Raw genomic sequence first — 24,245 nt, forward strand, 5'->3', positions numbered from 1 at the left:
GAGATTTCAAAACTGCATCATTCAGTTACACAAATCAGGGGCTACCACAAAGAAGAGGGAGTCAAGCTATTCTCCAAAGCACCTGAAAGCAAGACAAGAAGCAACGGATGGAAACTAGTCAAGGAGAGAAGCAACCTAGAACTAAGGAGAAACTTCCTGACAGTTAGAACAATTAACCACTGGAACAACCTGCTTCCAGAAGCAGTGAATGCTCCAACACTGGAAGTTTTTAAGAAGAGACTGGACAGCCATTTGTCTGAAATGGTATAGGGTTTCCTGCCTGAGCAGGGGGTTGGAATAGATGATCTCCAAGGTCCCTTCCAACTTTACTATTACTACTAGATGAGAAGTTCCTCCTTGGGGATCTAAAATAAGCTTAACCACACAGGTCTAAAAACTAAACCAAAAAAAATCAAGCATCTGAAGGAAAAAAAAAACAAAGCAAGAAGGAAAATCCTGGCAACCTGATGATAACCACACCAACTCTGCATTGCTGCTGTTGCCTTTTATGGTTAAAAAACTCTAAAGCTGTTTTGGCCCCAAATGGCTGCTCATTTAAAGTTGTTAAATCTCCTGAAGGGATGAAATGTTCATTCCCTTCTTCCCAGCCCTGTTTAAAGGTGATATAATTTATACTGAGGGGAAAATCTATATGGGATAGAGAGAAAGAGACACAGAGCAGAGCTTTAACCCTTACAAGCATACAGAAGAATGTTGTTTGTTCTTTTATAAATCAACTGAAAACCAATTTACATATGTTCTGGATTGATTATAAAAAGTCGTTTGATTCATAACCACACAGCTGGGTCACCAAATATTTGGAAACAATTGATGTCAGTAAAAATATTGGAATGTTTTTATTTATTTATTTAGAAAAATAAATAATGAAGACAGAATTGATGGTTGGAAATGAAAAATATGAGCTTGTCAACATTTGGAGAGGCATCTTCCTGGTGATCATTATCACTCTTATAATTTGTCATTGCTGTGATCCCACTTTCAGTGATTTTGAAGAAAACAAACATTGGCTAGCATACAGCAAAAAATGCTAAAAAAATCTTACATTTGCTTTATATGGATGCTCTGATGCTTTATGGAAAATAGAAATCAAATTACAAATTTATATACATGTATACAATTTTAAAAATAATTAGTAACATTTAAAATCTCCTGATAACAGATCAAATCATCTCTATAAATGGTATTCATTTGCACTTCATCTAAGTCACTTATCTCATTCATTTCCTCTACTTTTAGATGCAGCAAGCCATGTTTCAAAGTAAGATTTACTTCAATTACAATTACCCCAATTGGTTCAAAGAAATTTAAATGCTTCCAAAGCAAGTTAAATTACACAAACACAGTGCTAGACTGCATTAACAGAGGGATAGAATGAAGATCACATGAAGTATTAATACCACTTTACAATGCCTTGGTAAGGCCACACTTGGAATACTGCATCCAGTTTTGGTCACCAAGATGTAAAAAAGATGTTGAGACTCTAGAAAGGGTACAGAGAAGAGCAACAAAGGTGATTAGGGGACTGGAGGCTAAAACATATAAGGAATGGTTGCTTGAATTGTGTATGTCTAGTTTAATGAAGAGAAGGACGAGGGGGGACATGACAGCAGTCTTCCAATCTCTCAGGGGCTGCCACAAAGAAGAGGGAGTCAAGCTATTCTCCAAAGCACCTGAAGGCAGGACAAGAAGCAAAGGATGGAAACTAATCAAGGAGAGAAGCAACCTAGAACTAAGGAGAAACTTCCTGACAGTTAGAACAATTAGCCAGTGGAACAACCTGCTTCCAGAAGCGGTGAATGCTCCAACACTGAAAGTTTTTAAGAAGAGACTGGACAGTCATTTGTCCAAAATGGTATAGGGTTTCCTGCCTGAGCAGGAGGTTGGACTAGATGACCTCCAAGGTCCCTTCCAACATCTTCTTCTTCTTCTTCATCATCATCATCCTCATCATCATCATCATCATCATCATCATTATTGAGCCTTGGTGGAGCAGTGGGCTAATGCCTCCTTAAGTAACACCAGCTGCCTGCAATTAGTGCAGGTTCGCATCCCACCAGGCTCAAGGTTGACTCAGCCTTCCATCCTTCCGAGGTAGGTAAAATGAGGACCCAGATTGTTGGGGGCAATTAAGCTGACTTTGTAATAATGCCGCTTGGGGTGTGTGTGAAAGCCCTAATAAGCAGGCATATACATAGAATGAAGGCTACTGCTAAGCTTGTAAGCCGCCCTGAGTCTTCGGAGAAGGGCGGGATATAAATGGAATTTAAAAAAAATAAAATAAATTATTATTATTATTATTATTATTATTATTATTATTATTATTATTATTATTATTATTATTATTATTATTATTATTATTATTATTATTATTATTATTATTATTATTATTATATTATACCAGAGGGCAGGGCAAGAAGCAATGGATGGAAACAAACCAAGGAGAGAAGCAACCTAGAACTAAGGAGAAATTTCCTGACAGTGAGAACAATTAATCAGTGGAACTACTTACCTCCAGAAGCTGTGAATGGGCACAAGACAATTCTCTTCTGGTGATACGTAGTGACATGTCTGTTCATTCAAAACTTAGATGCTGCAGTGGGCCATAATCCCAGATAAATATGAATATGTTTACAGTTCATAGCTCATTCTCTCACTCTCTGCAGTAATCTTCAACCCAAAGAAGACCCCATTTTTAATTTTTGTACTTTTTTAGTCTGCTTTTCAGAGAAAAAAAATGACACCTGTGGGAAGTCACCCCCCCCCCCGAGAAGGAAATATTAAAAGGGCAGAATATATTTCCCTAAAAGATTTTAAAAGCAGAAACCAACCCTGCCCCAAGTCTCCCTGTCCCAAGCAGAAACCAAGTCTGCAGGAATGCTGAAGTGATAATCTTGTCAGGAAACTGGGATTAGGAAGAAAGATCTCTAGAATCAACATCAGGCACAGCCTCAGGGAAGCAGGATATAACCATTGGGACATAATAGGATTATCCCACCACCATCAAGAATACCAGAAAGGCACACCCAGACTCAGGTCAGAATACGTGACACAGGAAATATAAAGCCTCAAACAGGAACAGGAAACCACTCCAAACAAAAGGCTCCAGAGGGTATAAAAACCCACTCCCTACATGTTTTCTGTCTCTTTCTTCCAGACCTTTCTTCCTGTCTGGCTCTCCTTTTCCATAAAGTGCAACTTTCTTCCTAAAGCAGTCACCATGTTGTTTATCCCCGGCTTGGACTGAACCATGATGAAGACTTTTTCTTCAACACACCCTTCCAATTATCAAAAGATGGATGGATCTTCCTCATCCATCAGTCATCCATCATGTTAATATATATCTAGCCACATAGCAAATACTCTTATAAACTTAAGAGCAGGCCAATATTTACTATTTATTCATTTCATTTTATTTATTTCTATACTACTACACTCCTTACACTCCTGATGCCTCCTTAAGTAACACCAGCTGCCTGCAATTAGTGCAGGTTCGCATCCCACCAGGCTCAAGGTTGACTCAGCCTTCCATCCTTCCGAGGTAGGTAAAATGAGGACCCAGATTGTTGGGGGCAATTAAGCTGACTTTAATAATGCTGCTTGGGGGTGTGTGAAAGCCCTAATAAGCAGACATATACATAGAATGAAGGCTACTGCTAAGCTTGTAAGCCGCCCTGAGTCTTCGGAGAAGGGCGGGATATAAATGTAATAATAATAAAAAATGACACAAGATGCCTCAAGACTGGTGGAAAACAGTGTTGCTTCCCTTTCTAATACAAGCAAACAGCACCCAGAAAACCACCCTTTATCTTGCAGAGGTAAATTTATCTTTTATTTTAAACTCTCCTTCCATGCCCTCAGCCCACAATTACTTATTGGCTAGATTTACAGCCTCTGCCACCTATTTTGCTCTCTCATTTCCCAGCCGACTCCCAGCAGTGCAGTACAAATTCTTTCCTTATGAATCAATAGAAAGAAAGGCTAAAAAGGAATAAAAAGAACTTAAACTAATGCTGGAACTAGCTTCCCAGCGACAGCCTTCTGTCATGACTTGGCACAATCAGTACTAACCAGATAAAAACCACAGCAATTAGGAGAGTTTTCTAGCAAACCATGAAATAATTGCTGGTGCATTGGAAGTGCTGTTTCCTGATGATGTCATATATCATTTGGTTATAAAGCGGAAACAATCTTTCTCTTTTATGCATCTCACATTCCTGCCACATTTGAACCTCCACCTCCCATGCATCATAACCCCAGTGAAACATGCCACATCCATCGATTAAACATTTTTGACATGTTGCCAAACTTCCTTAGCCCATTTAGCTAATAACACTTTTGAGTCAAATGTAAATAGTAGTTTACCAATGGGAGAAAGGAAAGTGTTAACCAATTTTTTTATCCATTCCCATTTCTTAAGTGGGCATTTATGGTGCATGGTTACCACACATAAGCCAGCTAAGGATCTAAACTTCTGCTTCATTTCAAAATGCAGATAAATTAAGCCAAACAGAGTCAAGCCAAGTTAATGTTTGGATAGCTCTATCCCAGATACATGTAATAATAATAACAATAATAATAACAAGAAGAAGAAGAAGAAGAAGAAGAAGAAGAAGAAGAAGAAGAAGAAGAAGAAGAAGAAGAAGAAGAAGAAGAAGAAGAAGAAGAAGAAGAAGAAGAAGTTGGAAGGGACCTTGGAGGTCATCTAGTCCAACCCCCTGCTCAGGCAGGAAACCCTATACCATTTCAGACAAATGGCTGTCCAGTCTCTTCTTAAAAACTTCGAGTGTTGGAGCATCCACAACTTCTGGAGGCAGGTTTTTCCACTGATTAATTTGTTCTAACTGTCAGGAAATTTCTCCTTAGTTCTAAGTTGCTTCTCTCCTTGACTATTTTCCATCCGTTGCTTCTTGTCCTGCTTTCAGGTGCTTTGGAGAATAGCTTGACTCCCTCTTCTTTGTGGCAGCCCCTGAGATACTGGAACACTGCTATCATGTCACCCCTCACCCTTCTCTTCGTTAAACTACACATACCCAATTCCAGCAACCGTTCCCTATATGTTTTGAACATATGTATGGATGTGCATATAATTTCTATACTCAATCCTTCATTTTATATGTATAAAGTTAAGAAAAACATAATGTGAGCAAACATTTTACCCCTCCCCCCACACACACTCAGGGAGAGAAGTTCCCTGAGGATGGGCTGTAACACAAGTCCAAAAGACTAAATCTCTGATTCCAGCCAGTGACCCAGATTGGATCCTGCAACATTATCCTGGGACCCGTATATTTGCCTTCATTTGTGAAACATTTTACTGTTCCTCAAGACATAGAAAAAATAGTAACAAGGTGGTAATAGTTTAGTGAGTCAGTCCAGATCAACAGTCTTGAATATGCAGCTGGAGACAATAGTTCTCTAGGTCATTTGTGCTGATTAATACATGATGTAGGGCTTTCCCACAAGCATATCTTCCAATTAGCTCAGTGCATCTTTTCTTATTATAGCTTTCTCACTGACTACTTCGCTTCAAGCTTGATGTGGCATGCAATTGTTTTGTTATCCCAGGGCTATTCTGGGATTATACATTGCATAGAAATTCCTAGAAATTCACACGTCAGCCACCTAAGGTATGGGGAAAGAGTTCTACAATAGTTTATGTCATTAAAACTTGATTCATTTACACAAGATGACATAAATTATCTTGTTACCATGTGTAATTTGGGTGGCCATGTAAATGTATTTAATAAATAAAATAAAATAAAAATAAATATGCTGTTTTCATAAAATACCTTAACACAAACATTTGAGGCACATCCTATAATTTAGAACAGACATGTCAAACACAAGGCCCGGGGGCCAGATCTGGCCCGCAAAGTGGTTTTGTGTGGCCCGCGAAGCCATCCTGGAAACAGTGAGGGAACGGCCCCCACTGCCTTGGCCCCGGCCCAGAGACCCTTCTTCTGCCAGAGACCCTCAGATCTGTCCCACTCCTGCCCAGGCCCCCATAGGCACCCTTGATGCGAATGATGTAGAGCTGGCCATGCCCACCCAGTAGGCCATATGCACTCTAGCCACACCTACCCAGTAGGCCACGCCCACCCAGGCCACACCCACCCAGCCCCTTGAGGGCAACCGCAATGCTGATGAGGCCCTCAATGAAATTGAGTTTGACACCCCTGATTTAGAATATCAGATACAAACGTAGAGCAGAAATTATCTGAGAACAATAAATGAAAATACCCTGACCACTTTTTATTTTAAAAGTGAAATGAAATCAAGTTAGAAAGAAATACTTTCCAAGGTAAAGCATCTGAAAGGTAGATAAATGAAATTTACTATCTCACCACTAGCAAATTCTTTTCAGATCTTTTAAAAACTACCAGATTCCAAGTCTTTAAAAACCTGATATACATATATATTTCCCTACCCATATAGAGGAAAATCATTTAGTTCAAACACATATCTGTCATAAATCAAAGGTATCTGTTTCAGCTCTAACCTTCATTCTTGAACTAGAATATTTTTTTTATTCTTTTAAGATATATATTTGAGGCTGGTTTGATACTAAGTACTTAATTTGTGTCCGGTGAAGGGTGCACCTACAGAAGTTGAAAGTATTCACCCATAAAGATATTGCAAAAAGTCAAATGAAAATAAAACTGGAAGAAGGATGAAGGAAGAATCTAATTTTAGACTTGAAGACCATAAACCTGCTGTAATTCTGCTTCACAAAGCATAGCCAGTTAACTTGTCAAACTTCACAGCACTAGTTCCTCAAATTAAACACACACACACACACACACACACACACACACACACACACACACACACAAACACTCCCCATATTCTCCATTAAGCTTATACACCAGAATTTCCAACAGGATACTTTTCCTTCACATTCAACATTTCATAGCACATAGCTGTGCCCCAGAAAAATGCCTACTGTGCTCCAGCTCAAAACTTAGAAACATGAGAATAACCATCACTCCATCCAGAAAATGTTGCTTTTTTAAAGCATTACAGTAAGGTAATCCACGTTGGCCAAAACTTAAAAACCAGCAAACTGAAGAAACATCTGTATTTACAAAGGAGAAAAAAAAGAAAGCATTCTCTGATGTGCTTTCCTTCAGTAAGCAAGTTCAGATCATTATCAAGTAACTCTAAATAGCATATACGAATTAGGCTGGTATCTTTCCAAACCTACTCTTAATGCTCATTTTGTCATTGCTTTCTGGTTTCCATTCTGTAGCATTCTTTATTTCCCCAACTCCTGAACTAATTTCAATTCCAAATTAATTTCAGCTGAATAAAAGCAATGATACAAAGGAGAAAGCAAACTGGATTACACTATAATCCATGAATACTTAGTTCTAGAGTCCAAACCGAGACAACATACATTTTGAAAGTGGAAACCCAGGTTCTTAAAAATCAGACTAGATTATTTCACATTTACTTTGGCAACTGATATACATTTCTGAAGGAAAAGCTCACCTGCTTTAATGTGAGATGCGCAAAACAACAACAGCTCAGGGTAAAATTTCAGCAGAAGGCTGTCCCCAATGCTGTAATATTTTTTTATTACAAAAATGTAAGGGAAAAGGTGCATTTGTCTGAAATGCAAACTATCAACTGGAAAAGTTTATGACTCCTTTGAAGGAATGCAAGCAGCAGAAAAAATGCAATTTAGTCTTTCCCCCCCCCTCACCACACTTCACAAGGAAAGCCTTCTTTATCTGATAGGCAGATCTTCTTCCTGGCATCAGTAAAGGGGCTCTCCTCTTTCTGAAGTAAATGCAAGTTCAGAAAAGAAATTTTCTTCAGAGGAAGAATGGGAGTACTGATTCCATGTCTTACTCCCTACCGCAAGTGGAAATAATTTTAAAGCTGCTGCACACCAACTGTACAATTTGGTTTTCCCTTTTAATTAGATAATAGGTTAATATAACATCTCTGGTAAAGGGTTCCCACCCACCCACCTTAACACAGTTGTTGGTTAGAAATGTTCACAAATTGAAAGCTTCTATGGCAAAAATTAGAGTTTTCCCAACTTTAGAGCTGGAGAGAAACATTTGCATGTTTTAAGAACGTTCCATTTGGAAGAAAATCTCTATTATCTCTGATCACTAGAAATGTTTTGAGGCCCATTTGATGTATTAAGTTAGTGTTAAATGGGCACCATAAATGGGCATCATTAGTCTTTTCCTTCTGTGGCTCGACCTTAAGCATGGCAACGTGGTTCACATGATTTGCCTGCAAAGAGAAAAATGGACTTTAAAAATAGACACTTGGGGCGGGTTTGTTTCCTTCTCTATGCAAGGCACTGCTTTCTGAAACAGTTCACTGATCTTCTACTACAGCCTATTTGGGCTCAGCGGTGGCCTTACATTTATCATCTCTTATTTTGTTCAACATTTTCCATAATAACTGCTTGAAATTACTGCAAGGCTCAAGTAGGTTTTTTTTGGTGTGTTTTGAGATATTTGGGGTTGGGCCTTGATCTCCGTCAGCAGTGGCTTATACAGCTAGTCCTCAGCCGAAAACTACAACTGGCACCAGAATTCTGTTGCTAAGCAAGATGGTTAAGTGAATCACACCCAGTTTTATGATTTTTTTTGCCACAGTTGTTGAGTGAATCAGGCAGTCATTAAGTGAACCCCGCTTCCCCCATTGTCTTCGTTGGATGCTGGCTGGGAAGTTTGCAAACGGCGATCCCCGTGACTCTGGAATGCCGCAGCCATCATAAATACATGCCAATTGCCAAGCGCCCAAATAGCCATAAGTCACTTTTTTCCAGTGCTGTTGTAACTTCAAACAGCTACTGAATGAATGGTTGTAAGTCAAGGACTACCTGTAACACAAAAACAAGCAGAAACTTCTTCTTCTATAATAGGGCTGTAACAACTTATCCTTCTATCCTTCTATAACAGGGCTATCACAATTTCAGAAAGCAGCAGCAGCAGCAAAGAAAACGCATGCCAAACTCTCACTTTCTCTGGAAACCGCAGGCACACAATGGGGGCTAGCTCAGTTCACAGCCACCCCTGTTTGCCCTTCTCAATCCTGCCTTATCTGAAGAAAAGAGGCCCCAAACCTGACACAAGACTCCCAAATCTCACTGAATGTTTATCAGATATTGTATTCAGCCAGTAGGAGGATTTACAGCATTTCCACTAGTTCTGTACTGCTGCCTCTGGAAAATGCATCTATGGAGCCACCAAGGGTTCAGCTTTATTTGAAGGAGGCTTTACTTTTAAAAGATCCCATCCAAACTCATGCACCCAATTATTCATTGAAACAAAGTTCTGGTAGCTCTGGAAGTTTTTAACTTGTTCCAGATTCTTCCATATATACTGTATATGGTAGATGATAGGAAAATCAATACCAGTGATATCTATCTATCTATCTATCTATCTATCTATCTATCTATCTATCTATCTATCTATCTATCTATCGTCTATCTATCGGCCTTGGTGCTCTCTGGGCTTGTTTTTCTGCAGACATTTCATTACCAAACTAGGTAATGTCATCAGTGCTCGCAAAAAGCCAACCTTAGAAAATTCAATCTTGAGCTACAAACATTCTCTTTTTTTTTATTGAAAAGTTTTAACATACAATTTTTCTTTAAAACCCCCCCTCCCCCTCCCTTCACCCTCCCCCCCTACCTCTCCCCCCTCCCCCCCTCCCCCCCCGACTTCCCAGAGCTAAATACAAGGTTTATATAAAAAAAACCAATCATAAACAATCATATACTAACAACTATAAGCTCTAAAATCCATCACTCTCTAGCTTATATAGGATAAAACAAACCTTAGTAATATTAAATATATATATAAAAAAAAAACTAAAAGAAAAAAAAAGAAGAAAAAAGAAAGAAGACTTATTCAAATGCTACATAAAACTTCTTAACCCTATACTTATTCTGGATAAACTCAATCCATTTTCTCCATTCCATAATATAGCGTTCTTGCGAGTGATCTTTCAAATAGGCCGAAATCTTCGCCATCTCTGCCAGGTCGGAAACCTTTAAAGTCCACTCTTCTATAGACGGCAATTCCTCTTTCTTCCAATACTGACCTATCAAGAGTCTTGCTGCCGTAATTAAATTCAACATCAACTTAGTGTCCACAACTGTAGCATCTGTAATTATTCCCAACAAAAAAAGTTGCGGACAAAACTTTATCCTCTGTTTAAAAATCTTCTGCATGTTCCACCAAACTTTTATCCAAAAGGCCTTAACCTTTTTACATGTCCACCATATATGAAAATATGTTGCATCTTCATCACCGCACCTCCAACATTTAGGCTGATAATTCGGATACATACTTGCGAGCTTTTTGGGATCTAAATGCCATCTATAAAACATTTTGTAAAAGTTTTCTCTTAAATTTTGAGCTTGTGTAAATTTTACGTTCCTCACCCAAATCTTTTCCCACGTGTCCATTGTAATAACTTCCTGGATGTTTTGGGCCCATTTTATCATACAATCCTTAACAAGTTCTGTTTCTGAATCAATCTCTATCAATGCAAGATATATCCGTTTAATATGTGCCGGTCCCTGATTTCTAATTTGCTTTATCAAATTTTCATCAGTCATTGTAAAACCATTTTTCTGATCTTCTTTCCACCTGGCCCGTAACTGAGTATATTGGAACCAGTTTTGAACAACCTTCTCTTCTCGCAAGAGACTATATGATTTCAAACACCATACATTTCTTTCCAAACTTAGGATCTCCTTGTACGTAGTCACATCATGTTTGAAACCAGCATGTATATTTTCTATTGCGTGTTTTGGAATTGCCCACAGTGGTATCTTGCAATCTAGCTTATGTCTGTACTTCTTCCAAACTCTCAGCAATGCCTGTCTTAAAATATGCACTCTAAACACATTGTCTACCTTCTTGTCATACAACAAATATGCATGCCAGCCAAACAACAAATCATGGCCCTCAAGATTTAATAATCTCTTCTGTGTCAAATTAATCCAATCACTTATTCCTACTAATGCAGCAGCTTCATAATATAGTTTAAGATTGGGCATTTTAAGCCCACCTCTCTCACGAGTATCCTGCATAATCTTAAGTTTAACTCGTGGCTTTTTCCCTGCCCACACAAATTTATTGATACCTCGCTGCCATTCCTCCAAATTAGAATCTTTCTTAAGAATCGGTATCATTTGAAATAGAAATAAAAATTTAGGCAGGACATTCATTTTCACTGCTGCAATCCGTCCCAACAAAGACAATTGCAATTTTTCCCAATTCTCCAATTCTTTTTGAATTTTCCCCCATAGTTTTTCATAATTATTTTTATATAACTTTGTATTAGAGGGCGACAAAAACACCCCCAAATATTTAACCCTTTTAACAATCTCAAATCCAGTTAGTCCTTCTAAAAGAGCCTTTTGCGAAACTGTCATATTTCTGACCAAAATTTTGGTTTTCTGTATATTAACTTTAAATCCAGAAACCTTCCCATATTGTGTTATTATCTCCACTTGTTCCAGATTCTTCCATATATACTGTATATGGTAGATGATAGGAAAATCAATACCAGTGATATCTATCTATCTATCTATCTATCTATCTATCTATCTATCTATCTATCTATCTATCTATCTATCTATCTATCGTCTATCTATCGGCCTTGGTGCTCTCTGGGCTTGTTTTTCTGCAGACATTTCATTACCAAACTAGGTAATGTCATCAGTGCTCGCAAAAAGCCAACCTTAGAAAATTCAATCTTGAGCTACAAACATTCTCTTTTATCAGCATTCCTCTGCCTTTATTAAGCAGCTCCTGTTCAGCTAGAGGAGGATGGGAGATTGCAAGGCCAAGCTGATCTTTGCTTGTAGCTTGGATTGCTCTACTGGTATATGCATCATCCTAGTGATATGCTAGGGACTAGCACTGATGATGTTATGTAGTTAGGGTAATGAAACGTCTGCAAGAAAACAAGCAAGCTCAGAGAGCACCGAGCTTCAACCCTGAGCTACAAATATTCTCCTTCATTGGTATCTATCTATCTATCTATCTATCTATCTATCTATCTATCTATCTATCTATCTATCTATCTATCTGTTTGTACACACACACACACACACACACACACACACACACACACACACACGTGAGAAGAAATACAGTGGAATTGATTTTCCCATCATCCCATATCTGTGTCCCCAGAATGAAATCAAACTCAAGAGCCCTTACCCATTATGGAAATATCATACTCAATCTGGAACAGAGCCTCCTGGTTGCACTGACGGAGAATGTTTAGTGCATCAGCATGACTCACACTGTGAAGAGGAATCCCGTCCACACTCAACAGCCGGTCCCCAATTTTCAAAGACCCTTCCCTGCAGAAAAAGTTAAAGGCATCCATTACGAACACATAGAGTGTCAGAATATTCTTGAGATGAATGCTTATTTGGGGACTTTATTTACTGATAACACTGAAAGTTTCTACGTCTGCTCCAAGATGTGCACATATTGGGTCTAGGAGCTTCCCAAGTGTGGGATGCAACTTTTGATAAGGTACAGAACAAAACTGGATAGTTTTCCTGCTTTGTCGAGCGAAGCTCACTTTCAAAACATGTTCCTGCTTTGCTTGAATGAGCCTGAAGTAGACTCAGCCAAGCAACCAGGGATCAAACCTGGAGCAAATTTTGAGAGGTATGTTAGGCCTGTAAGTCTAGCTATCTGTCTAAGCCACTGTTTTTCAACCATAGCCACTTTAAACTGGGTGGACTTCAGTGCCCAAAATTCCCCAGCCAGCTTGGCTGAGAAGTTGAGAAACACTTGTCTAAGCTGTATCTGATCACCAGCAGCTCTTCAATTTGGTGGTTTATTATTTATTTTTCTTGAGGTTGCACAGATTTATTTCTCTTTTTAAGGAATCACAGTTTGATAAACCCTGTGCACATGTTTAGGTTTCTCTGGTCTGTTATTTGCTAGACACAAAAAGGATGGTGAAAAAAAAATACGGCTTATATATTTTTATTCTTTCTTTTAGTTAATTATCTTTTAAATGTTATTTCCACATCTGTTTTCCTGTGTTACTTTTTTCATTATTATTCTAGTTTTTCTATACTGCAGGGTGAGTATCTATCTATGTGGTGCCTATGAGTCGAAAACAACTTGATGGCACATTATTTCCATATTGACATTTTTATAACATATTCCCACCCCTTGCAGTCCATCACTACTGCGTTGCAATGAACCTGCAATTGGTTTTAAATGATCCACCACTGATTAAATATTTCAAATGTATTTTCCATAGTTCACCTTTTCTGGTTACTCAGAACTAGTGCAGTAGAATTCAAAAGGAATCTATGTCCAAGAAACAATGGACTATAGACCAAATGTAGAGATGCAAAGCTATTGTGAATGTTTTTATAGGTGGTATGAAAAAATATGTCTTTGTTTAAGCTTCACTGCTAAATGTGGAATTATGTGAACATTACCTGTCTGCTGGGCCACCTGGTCTAACATAAGTCAGTACTAATGGCCTGGATTTATGCCAGTCTTCATGGGCTCCCCCTGTAAGCAATTTGCAAAAATAATTCATAACTGATACAGACACATATCCAACAAATCTATAAAAAAAGAACACATTTTTACATCAGCAAGCAGCTAGCAATCATTTTCTGGAACACATGCGGAAACCTGGTAGTATCCCATCTGTCAGTCTCTGAAGATTACTTTTCCATTTTCCCAAAGATGCCCTTCAGAAAGCCACCTTAGAATGGCATTAGACACCCCACTTCCTTCTTTTCCCGTTTTCAAACAGCCCAGCATGTTGCTAATTACAAGTGCACTGACCTCGTAGTACAAATCCAAAACTATTGCCTTCTTTGTAGAGGGTAACTTCAATGGTTTTTGGAATGATGCCAGCACTATTATCAGGGGCTGCAGACAAGGGAAATAAAGGGATGAGCTAATGCTTTTCATTTGCTGAACTCTCCTTCTATAAAAGCTGCATATTTGTAAGTTCGGCAGATGATCTCAAACACGAAAAAGTCATCCACATAAGCCTTCTAGGTTTCATAAACTGGACCACTGCCTATAATGCTTGTCATAATTGAATAACAGCATTAAAATTACCAAATTGGTCTGCAAATTGCCTCTGATCAATCTTAATAATACACATATACATACATATATACTGATCTTGTTTTGATATATTACAAACCAGAGCCTTTTTTTCTACAAAGCGTCAAAGCCCAGTAGGATTCCTAGAGCTAACAATTTTTTTTGCCACAGATGTTTATTGGATTCTCAGATATTTTAATAATAAGCCAGCTGGCAACTTTGAATGAGTATATTCAAATCCTCATGGCTAAGAGGACAGTTGTTGATTGTGATCATTAAGTGGAGAAAATGATTAAGTGTAAAACAGCGCTGAAGTAAATGTGTCTTAGTCCATATTTAATTCAGTACTTCATTTAATTTTAAACACTTATGAAAGCAATGCAAAAACAAAGACTGCATCTGTTATGAATAAATGGCAACCTATTAACACAGTCTGTGCTATGACTTTCCAAACAAAATGCCTGCCTCCTTCTCCTAATAGTGTGAAATATATGCACAATATGAATCAAATAAATTGGTGGCAGAATTAAAAGTGCTTTTTTTAAAAAAAAAAATCACCAGTTGGGTAGATTGGAGAAAGGAGAAGAAATTATTACATTTAAATGGCAGCTGCAAGCCACCATTTTAGAAATGCTATCTTCCCATCTTTAAATATGCTTGAACTCTTAACCTGATGCCCTCCATTTATGTGAAGAGTAGAACTTTCAATAATCCTGATCAGCCAATTCATTTGCTTTGTTGTCAGGTAATTGTCATGGTTCCGATAGATGAAACCCATTGAAAGAACTTTGAAGACGAATTCTTCCTTAAAGAACATTTTATTCGGGAAACAAAATATTGGCACTACATAGTTGAACTCAAAAACTAAATTCCCTTCCCCCAGATATAAAGTAACAAAGTGCAATTCCCACTCCCAATAAGCTGTCATAAATCACATTCCCCAATTAGCTTAAAGCACAGGCTTTCTCCTCAGCTCCTCAACCCGCCAAAATGTTATCAGCTTGTCCTTGGGTTCCCACAGCAGTGTTATTATTATGGCTAGCTGAGCTTTCATCCCACCCCCCACCATTGCTGCACCAGATTTCTAAAAGCAAGAAAAAGCATATTAAAGGAGAAGAGAAAATGGCTGCATTTGCATCAGTTGTCAGAGCGAGAACATCCCAATGTTAGCAGCATTGACAGTAATTCATAAAGTTGGAAATAAAGAAGGACCCTCCAGAAGGGAATATCTCTTCCAAGATGCTAGAAGACTTCTGTGCCTCTAAAATCAAGGAAAGTCTATTATTTTACTTCAAAATTAAAATCCAATAATGCAAAACAATGCATCAATGAATGAACTACCACACTGATAGTCCACAAAGATTTCTTTCATTGACAGATCAGTCTAGTATGATTATTTGGGTTGGAGCCAGCTCTCCGAACTAGGTGGTGCAGTAGATGTTGCATTTTCTATTCCAGAATCCTTCTTCTGTGTCAAAAACCTTCCCACTGTCACAAAAAGTTGTGTAACTGGACAGAAGCAAAGTCTGCCTCCAGCCCTACATTAATAATATTTGGAATCCACTAGCTGAAATTAAGTGGAATCTTTAATATTTTAAACCAGCAATAAAAATATTTAGTTTAGTAAAAAGGGCCATTAGCTATTGAGCAAAATTAAGCAGGGCTTCTACATCTAGCATATTATCTAAAATCATAATCATTTCTAACACCACAATTATTTTACTTCTCTAGCCTTACTCATTCCCAAACTCTGCCTCTTGCAACTCAGAACAATCTTCCAGAGATCTTATGAAGTTGATTGACATCCACTAAGGGTCATGTCATAGTGTATTTTACAGTTTTGTTTGATGTCCAACTTGAATGCAGGTGTTCCCAACCCCTGGCCCACTACCAGGACATGGCTGTTCAGAACTGGGCGGGTGGGTGTGCATGTGTGTCCACAGCTCAATTTGTGTAAGTGGTGGGTGGTGTACACATTCATGCCAGCCTGCTGCTCATGCATCTTGGTTCCCCTCTCCATCCGGGCTGCCAAGCCACAAAAGTTGGGGACTGCTTCACAAATGGATTCAAGTTTGTGGGTCAAAAGAGAATGCTTGTAGTTTTATAAACAGACAGGAAGTCTTCTGCTGGAATAATCCTGAAATAAAATCTAATGTGTGGTGTACTTTCTGTATTTCTTCTGGTATCTACTTTATATACCCATTTATGCTTGTGAAATCTTTAGAACTGTTAAATGTTTATAAGTCACAACATCCACTAATTAACAGCATGGTAAAAAGCAGAATCCATTGTAATCACCCTGTGTAGGAAATCATTGGCAAAATATGACTTCAAGTAAAGAAATCTCAGATAGCAAGGCTGGAACATCCTGAACATCTGGAGAAACTGCTACCAATTGAAGTAGGATTACTGGTCTAATGGTAAAGTCACTTTCCTATGTTTGTATGTTTCTTCACAAAAGGAAAGGGGAGGAAAAGACGGGGTGTGTGTGAGTCACCTAGTCTTAAAACACTGAACCATAAAGCTTTATTAAGTATATACTAACCAGCTAGTGGCAATTCATATTCCACTTCTAATATTACTCTTTCTCCCACGTTCTTCAACAGACTTATAATTTCATCATGTCGCAATTTTGTCAAGTTAATCCCATTCACTGACTTGATGTAATCACCAACATTTAGCTGATCACTCCTGTAACATACAAAGCAAAATATCTCAGTTCTTTCCAGGGACAGACATTATAGTCTTGAGGCAATTGTCTCAGGTAATAGTGGCAGAGAGACAGTTTTATTATTTTTGCTTTAAATTCTCTGGCTGTTTTCTTTATTGAAGGATACCTTGTATAAACCCTCGTAAGCAGGTAGATTTTTGCTTTTTTCAGTCACCTAAAAGTCTTGGATCAGCTTTGCCCATGTCTTTACTGACTAGTTAATAGAAAGGTGTCTATAGTAAACAACATATGGAGCAAAAAACCACAAATCTTAGGTAATACCTGAAATGTCCATCAATTATTTTTTTTAACAAACGTACATGGCAACAGAGAAAATAAACGTTTTATGATGTCCGGTCTTAAATCTTATCTGCAGAATCTGTTTTAGGTGAGAATGTAGAAGGAATAAGTCATTCTAAGCTGGGATCCTAGCAATAAGCTCAAAATGCAATGCAACTTAAACATTACATGCCTATCAAGAAATTAAATGAAATATCATTTAAGCTTGATGTTTGCCATTTGGCACATGTTGCATTGACTATCTGACTTACTAGTCTATACTTGCTGTACATTTCATTCTCCAACTTTGCAACTGAGAAAGTCCCCTGCATCTGTAATTATATCTTACCTTGCTGCCAGTCCTCCTGGCCTCAGATTAGAGACCCTTGGCTTTCCATCTTTATCTGTGCCACCAGCTATAGTTAATCCGAGGGTGCTTCCCTCTTTTTTGATTAGCTCCACAATTGTGACTCCTCTAAATTCTTCTGAAGATATAAAGAGAGAACAATTCAGTCCACTGGATTTATTATTGTAGTTGTTGTTGTTGTTATTATTATCCATATTTGAGTACTTATATTATTATTATTATTATTATTATTATTATTATTATTATTATTATTATATTGAAGCATTTAGATCTCATCTTTTGATTTCTGGAACAGGAAGCATTCAAGAAAACGTACAGCAATGTACATTTGAAGACTTTAGTACCAATATTATTAATAAAATTAAAATGACTAGATAGATTAAAAACAATCCAACTAAGTAATTTATGATAACAATATCTCTATTGAAAAGAAAATAGCATATAAATATATACCGTATACATATTGTGTATCTATGAAAAGCAGCAAATAAGAAAAATAAGCAAAATAAAAAAATAGGAAGAGAAAGGAACTTCTTTGTCACATGGGAAAATCTATGTTGGAAACATGGCTGATTCCAAATATTCTTGTTTCAGTTATACAAGCAAGGAGTTCTAGCATTCTGAGGAGGCGAAGGTGGTGATATGACAAGAAGGCTGAATAAATTCATGACAGAAGACTTGTAAACAATATGATCAAACACAAAAATTCCACATTTTTTTAAAAAAATATTCTGTAGTGATTGGCCATTTTCAGTTACGAAAGGAATTCTTTTTCTAGATTGTTTAGATTATCCATTCATTCTGAGCTCACCTTAGGTATGACTGTAGCTTAGCTGTATGGTTAGGTATCCTTTTCACCTTGTGCAGTCTAAACCTGAGGGCATGAAGAAGCTATTTGGAAGTAGCAAGTTTATTTCCCTAATTTTTATTTATTTAATGAAACTTCTAGTTTGCCTCAGTTGCCATCACAACAACTTGCCTTGAATAAAAAGTGAGGACTATTTATTATCGGAAGGTGAAGGCACAGTGGCTCAATGGTTAAAGAAGCTAAGCTTGTCAGCTAGAAAACTGACAGCCTGGGTTTGAGACCCAAGCACCACACAATGAGAAAAGCTCCCCTTACTTGCCCCAGCTCCTGCCCACCAAGCAGTTTGAAAGCATGTAAAGGTGAGTAGATAAATAGGTACCAATTTGGTGGGAAAGTAACAGTGTTTCATGCTCCTTTAGCTTATAGTCATGCTGTCCTCACGATCACGGAAATGTCTTTGGACAATGCTGGCTTCCTCAGTTAAAAAAGGAGGTGGGTATGTCCCTTAGAGGTCTATGGAGATTCTCAGTCATTCAGGTCATGGCTGTCCTAAAGGTGCTTTTTCAGGAGGCAACTGGACTTTTTTTTTTCTTTGAAGATGTTTTGCTTCTCATCCAAGAAGCTTTTTCAGTTCTGACTGGATGGTGGAGAATGGAAGGATTTATATTCCTTGCAGACAGCTGGTCATTTGCATTCTTTTAGAGAGCCTTTGGGGCTATGTGGAGGTTTACCTGTGTACTCAGGGTCACTTGAATAGGGTAAATGTGTGGAGTCTTCTTGGCTGCAGGATGTTTTCTGCCCTGGGTCCTTTCGCTGTTGAAGACAGGCACAAGGCTGTTTGGGATGAGTCTGTGTTGTCTGCTTCTCAAACTGAAGCATAAATATAAATCCTCCCATTCCCCACTATCCAGCCAGAGCTGAAGAAGCTTCTTGGATGAGAAGCGAAATGTCGAATAGAATAGAACTGGAAGGGACCTTGGAGGTCTTCTAGTCCAGCCCCCTGCTCAAGCAGGAGAACCTATACCATCTCAGACAGGTGACTGTTCAGCCTCTTCTTAAAAATCTCCAGTGACGGAGCACCTTTAAGGAAAAACAAGAAAGTCCAGTTGCCTCCTAAAAAAGCACCTTTGAGACTGTCCCTAGAGTCAGAAATGTCTGGACAGAGAAAAACTTTACCTTTACTTATTTATTATCATACCGCTGATGATTAAATGTCAAGCAGCATTACATCAACTGCTGCCAAAGCATCATATTCTATTAACATATTCTACACCATCTTTTTTCAAACTTGGTAAACTTTAAAAGCTTTGGACTTCAACTTCCTGAATTCCCCAGCCAGCACAGAATAGGTTTAAACAGTTTTTATTTGATCAGTCATTGAAGAACTGAAACAAAAAAAAGGGGGAGGGAAGGAAGGCAGCTGCCCCCTCCCCCCCTCCTTTCATCAGCAGCATTTTATTCTGTCTCCTCCCTTTGGCTTGTTTTCTTTATTTATTGATCATTGCTTTAGCACCAACTGTATTAATAATACTTCATCTGTTACAGTATGCCATATGGGACTCTATGTTCATTTTCTCTCCCTAATATATGCTGCTTACTTCCTCTGGTTTTTAGAGCTGAGTTTGTATCATCATTCTATAGATGATATTATCATTTCACAGGCATTTGAGCCACCTGTGCAACCATGGTTGACAAAATACTATTATACTTTTACAGCATTCCAACACAATCCAGTTGAGTGCCAGTAGCCTCAGCATGGACAAATGTGAAAAAATACTGTTCCCCACCAATACTTGTAATAACAGTGCTGTGGAAAACACCCTGAAACATATTATAACACTGGAAAGGGATAAATATTTTAGGCTAGCTATTATTATTATTATTATTATTATTATTATTATTATTATTATTATTATTATTATTATTATTATTAATTTAATTTGTATACCGCCCTTCTCCCTAGGGACTCAGGGCGGTGAACAGGGCAATACATAAAAACTAGATACAAAAATTAAAATTATTAAAACATGATTAAACAATGCCCATAAATTAATACAAATTTAAAATTAAAGTCATTATAAAAATCCCACCCCATCCCATCAGGCCAGGCCAGCTTGTTTGAAGAGATGGGTTTTAAGATCGCGCCGGAAGGAGCGGAGATCGGGCGCCATCCGGAGCTCAACCGGAAGATGGTTCCATAAATCCGGTGCACCCACAGAGAACGCTCTCCCCCTGGGGGCCACCAGTTGGCATTCTTTGACCGGTGGCACCCTGAGGAGGCCCTCTCTGTGGGAGCGTACTGGGCGGAGGGAAGTTGACGCCGGCTGCAGGTGCTCCCCAAGGTATTCTGGACCCATGCCATGAAGGGCTTTGTAGGTCATTACCAACACCTTGAACCTCACCCGGAAGACAACTGGTAACCAATGCAGCTCGCGGAGCAAAGGTGTGACATGGGAGTATCGGGAGACTCCCAGTACAACTCTCGCGGCTGCATTCTGTACCAGTTGGAGCCTCCGGGTGGTCTTCAAGGGTAGCCCCATGTAGAGAGCGTTGCAGTAATCAAGACGAGAGGTCACGAGCGCATGAGTGACCGTACGTAAGGCATCCCGGTCTATACAGTACTTGTCAGCTTGACTCTTAAGGTTAAAGTCTGATTATCTTTTAAGTGAGGAATGTTACATCTTTCGTGCTCAGGGACCTGAGTTCTTGCTCCATTTCTATCTGCATCTTGCATTTCCATTAAAAATGTCCCCTTGGCTGGGGTCATAGCAACTAAAGGATACAGAATGGTATCAAATCAACGCCAATTACATTTCCATGGTAAAAAAGCTTAACATCAGCAGCACAATCCAAACTCGAAAACACATCAACACCTAATTTGACATGCATCATTTTAAGCAAGTTTAGAAATTTAGGCTATGCAGCAAGTTTTTTTTTCCCTTTTAGAAAGAGCTAAAGTACAATGACACCCAATATGGCATTTCCAGAGTTTGACAAAAATTCTCTCTGGCAAAATATGGCAGGATGTGTTTCTTTGTCTCCCCCCCCCCTTTTTTTTTTCTAGACAGCACTCTAGGAGTTAAACTCCACACATCTTAAAATTGCTGAGATTGAGAAACAAAGTTCTAGACCCCTAACTGAGAATACAGCATAACAGAGTCGGAAGGGACCTTGCAGTATTTCTAATCCAACCCCCTGCTCAGGCAGGAGACCCTTCTATACCATTCCAGACAAATGGCTGTCCAATCTCTTAAAAACTTCCAGTGAGGCAGCATCTACAACTTCTGGAGGCAACTCGTTCCACTGATTAATTTTTCTTACTGACAGGAAATTTCTCAATTCTAGGTTGGATCTCTCTCTGATAATCTTCCATCTGTTACTTCTTGTCCTGCCCTCAGGAGCTTTGGAGAATAGGTTAAATCCCTCTTCTCTGTGACAGCCCCTCAAATATTGGAAGACTTCTATCATGTCACCCCTTTTCCTTTTTTCATTAGACTAGACATACCTAGTTCCCACAACTGTTCATTGTATGTTTTAGTCCCTTAATCATCTTTGTTGCTCTTTTCTTCACTTTTTCTAGAGTCTCAACATCTTTTTTGTACCGTGATGACCAAAACTGCAGTATTCCAAGTGTGGTCTTACCAGTGTAGTATAAATTGATATTGACACTTCACATGATCTTGATACTATCCCTCTGTTGATACAGCCGAGGTCGGACTTTCAACTTACCATACAAACAATATTGCCTATTTAAGATAACTGTACTTAGACAAATATAAATTTATAGCAAATATAAATATCCCATAAAGATACAATCATAAATATATATAAGATTATATAAGGATATGATTCATCCATATAGGCTACTGTGTCTACATTCAAAAACTATATAATAGTTCTGGGAAAAATGAAGCCGAGGGAAATCAAAATAAACAGGGGCTTGAATGCCTTCTCTACTGAAAGAAAAAGATGAAACTTTTGCAACCGTTTCAAAACAATTATGCTAGGAAATGACCGATACATATAAAATCATGCATGTCGTGAAGAAAGACAGACAAACATTCTCTCTCTCTCTCTCAAACATTAGGTCATCCCATGAATCTGAAAGGAGATTCAGAACAGATCAAACCAATGCCATTCTTTATGTACCTCATAATTACATTGTGGAGGTAGTTACCCCATGATCTGGTGGAAAAAACATTAACTTGGCTGGCTTTAAAAGAGGATGGAAAAATTCATCTGTCAAAGAACTTAACCATAGAGATATCATGCATCCAAACAACAATTGGAGGGAACAAAGGCAGGAAAGGGTTTTTGTCTTCATCTCCTGCTTCAAAGTACAGGTAGTCCTTGACTTACGACAGTAATGGATCCTGGAATTTCTGTTGTAAGTCATGACAGTCAGAAGTCGAAGTATCTATGGGCAAATAAAAGGCAATGTTTCACATGCAACAGATCTACCAGAATGAAGCTGATTTGTGATAGCTGTAAAAGGGGGTTAGATAAATTAGTAAGGATAAGGCAATCAGGTTATTTATGTTATGATGGCTTGATGTTTATCCCCTGCAGCGACAGAATCGGTCAGTATCTGTTGCTGTAAAGAGTCAGAAAATGTTACTGTAATCTTATTCTGCTTGTGGCTTCAGATGGTCACTGTGGAAACATCATGTTAAATCAGAACAAAACTAGACTTGAACTAATCTAACTGGGCCATTCTATTTTTTTAGGCTACTTCTCAACCTTATGATATGCATTATCAAAAATTGAAACACTTTCTATTACATGGTGCCCTGTCTATGGAGATTCTCAATCATCCAGGTCATAGTTATTCCAAAGGTGCTTATTCATGGGGCAACTGGACTTTGTTTTTTCTTTGAAGATGTTTCGCTTTTCACCCAAGAAGCTTCTTCAGCTCTGACTGAAGCTTTCCATTCCCCACCATTCAGTTAGAGCTGAAGAAGTTTCTTGGATGAGAAGCGAAATAACTTCAAAGAAAAACAAGAAAGTTCAGTTGCCTCGTGAAAAAGCATCTTTGGGATACATAGTGCCCTGAATCCACATATTTCTACAAAGTCTATGCAAACCACTATTCGCAACTCATAGACCTTAGTGCATTTATTTATTTATTTATTTATTTAAACATACAGGTTAGTTATAGATAGGTAACTCTTTGTTCCTGCTCCTGGATAACTACCACTATATAGATAATTACTAGTTGAAACTTTCATTTTCATCTGCTGAGTTCCTCACGGAAACCCCAACCATACATATATTCTGTGTTTGGCTGCACACTCCATTGAGAGTTCTAGTGCTACTATCAGATGCAGATAACAACAGCACAGGGACAGAGAGATCAAAATGGAAAGAGCCCTCCAGCGTGCCTTGAACAGAAATAATGAATTTTTAATTCCTAGGAAATGGAAAGAATTCTGATATATTTTTCAGCCATGTGAGGCTCAAGCAAATGTCACCATGTACCAAGACTGTCCCATTACTGGATTTTTCAACTGCTTTCATCATCCAGGTACAGTGGGGGAAAAATTATTTGATCCCCTGCTGATTTTGTACATTTGCCCATTGACAAAGAAATAACAACAAAAAAATCCAGAAAAACACATTTCAAAACAGTTATAAATTGATTTGCATTTTAATGATTGAAATAAGAATTTGATCCCCTATCAATCAGCAAGATTTCTGACTCCCAGGTGTCTTTTATACAGATAACAAGTTGAGATTAGCATGTGTTTTTCTGGATTTTTGTTGTTGTTATTCTGTCTCTCACTGTTAAAATAAATCTACCATTACAATTATAGACTGATCATTTTTGTCAGTGGGCAAACATACAAAATCAGCAGGGGATCAAATAATTTTTCCCCTCACTGTATGTTAAGGGAAAGGGGACACTTCAGAGAGAAAAACAAAGTCCCATTGTTTAGAATGGTATATATACAATTCCTGATTTCTTTAGCA

General features: G+C 38.2%; 1 protein-coding gene across 1 annotated transcript in view; it reads right to left on the reverse strand.

Moving 5' to 3' along the window:
• The window catches only part of GRIP2 (glutamate receptor interacting protein 2), a gene marked incomplete at its 5' end in the record, with an annotated part of 583,703 nt that overhangs the window by 98,501 nt on the left and 460,957 nt on the right, over positions 1-24,245 (reverse strand). Inside the window, 5 exons of the mRNA XM_081319562.1 lie at positions 12,231-12,376; positions 13,484-13,559; positions 13,842-13,928; positions 16,657-16,802; positions 17,450-17,585. Coding sequence (XP_081175688.1) covers positions 12,231-12,376; positions 13,484-13,559; positions 13,842-13,928; positions 16,657-16,802; positions 17,450-17,585 — 591 coding nt within the window. The remainder of the gene's footprint in view (positions 1-12,230; positions 12,377-13,483; positions 13,560-13,841; positions 13,929-16,656; positions 16,803-17,449; positions 17,586-24,245) is intronic.

Source organism: Vipera berus, assembly GCF_964194415.1.
Source record: "Vipera berus genome assembly, chromosome: 2".
Taxonomy (NCBI): Eukaryota; Metazoa; Chordata; class Lepidosauria; order Squamata; family Viperidae; genus Vipera; species Vipera berus.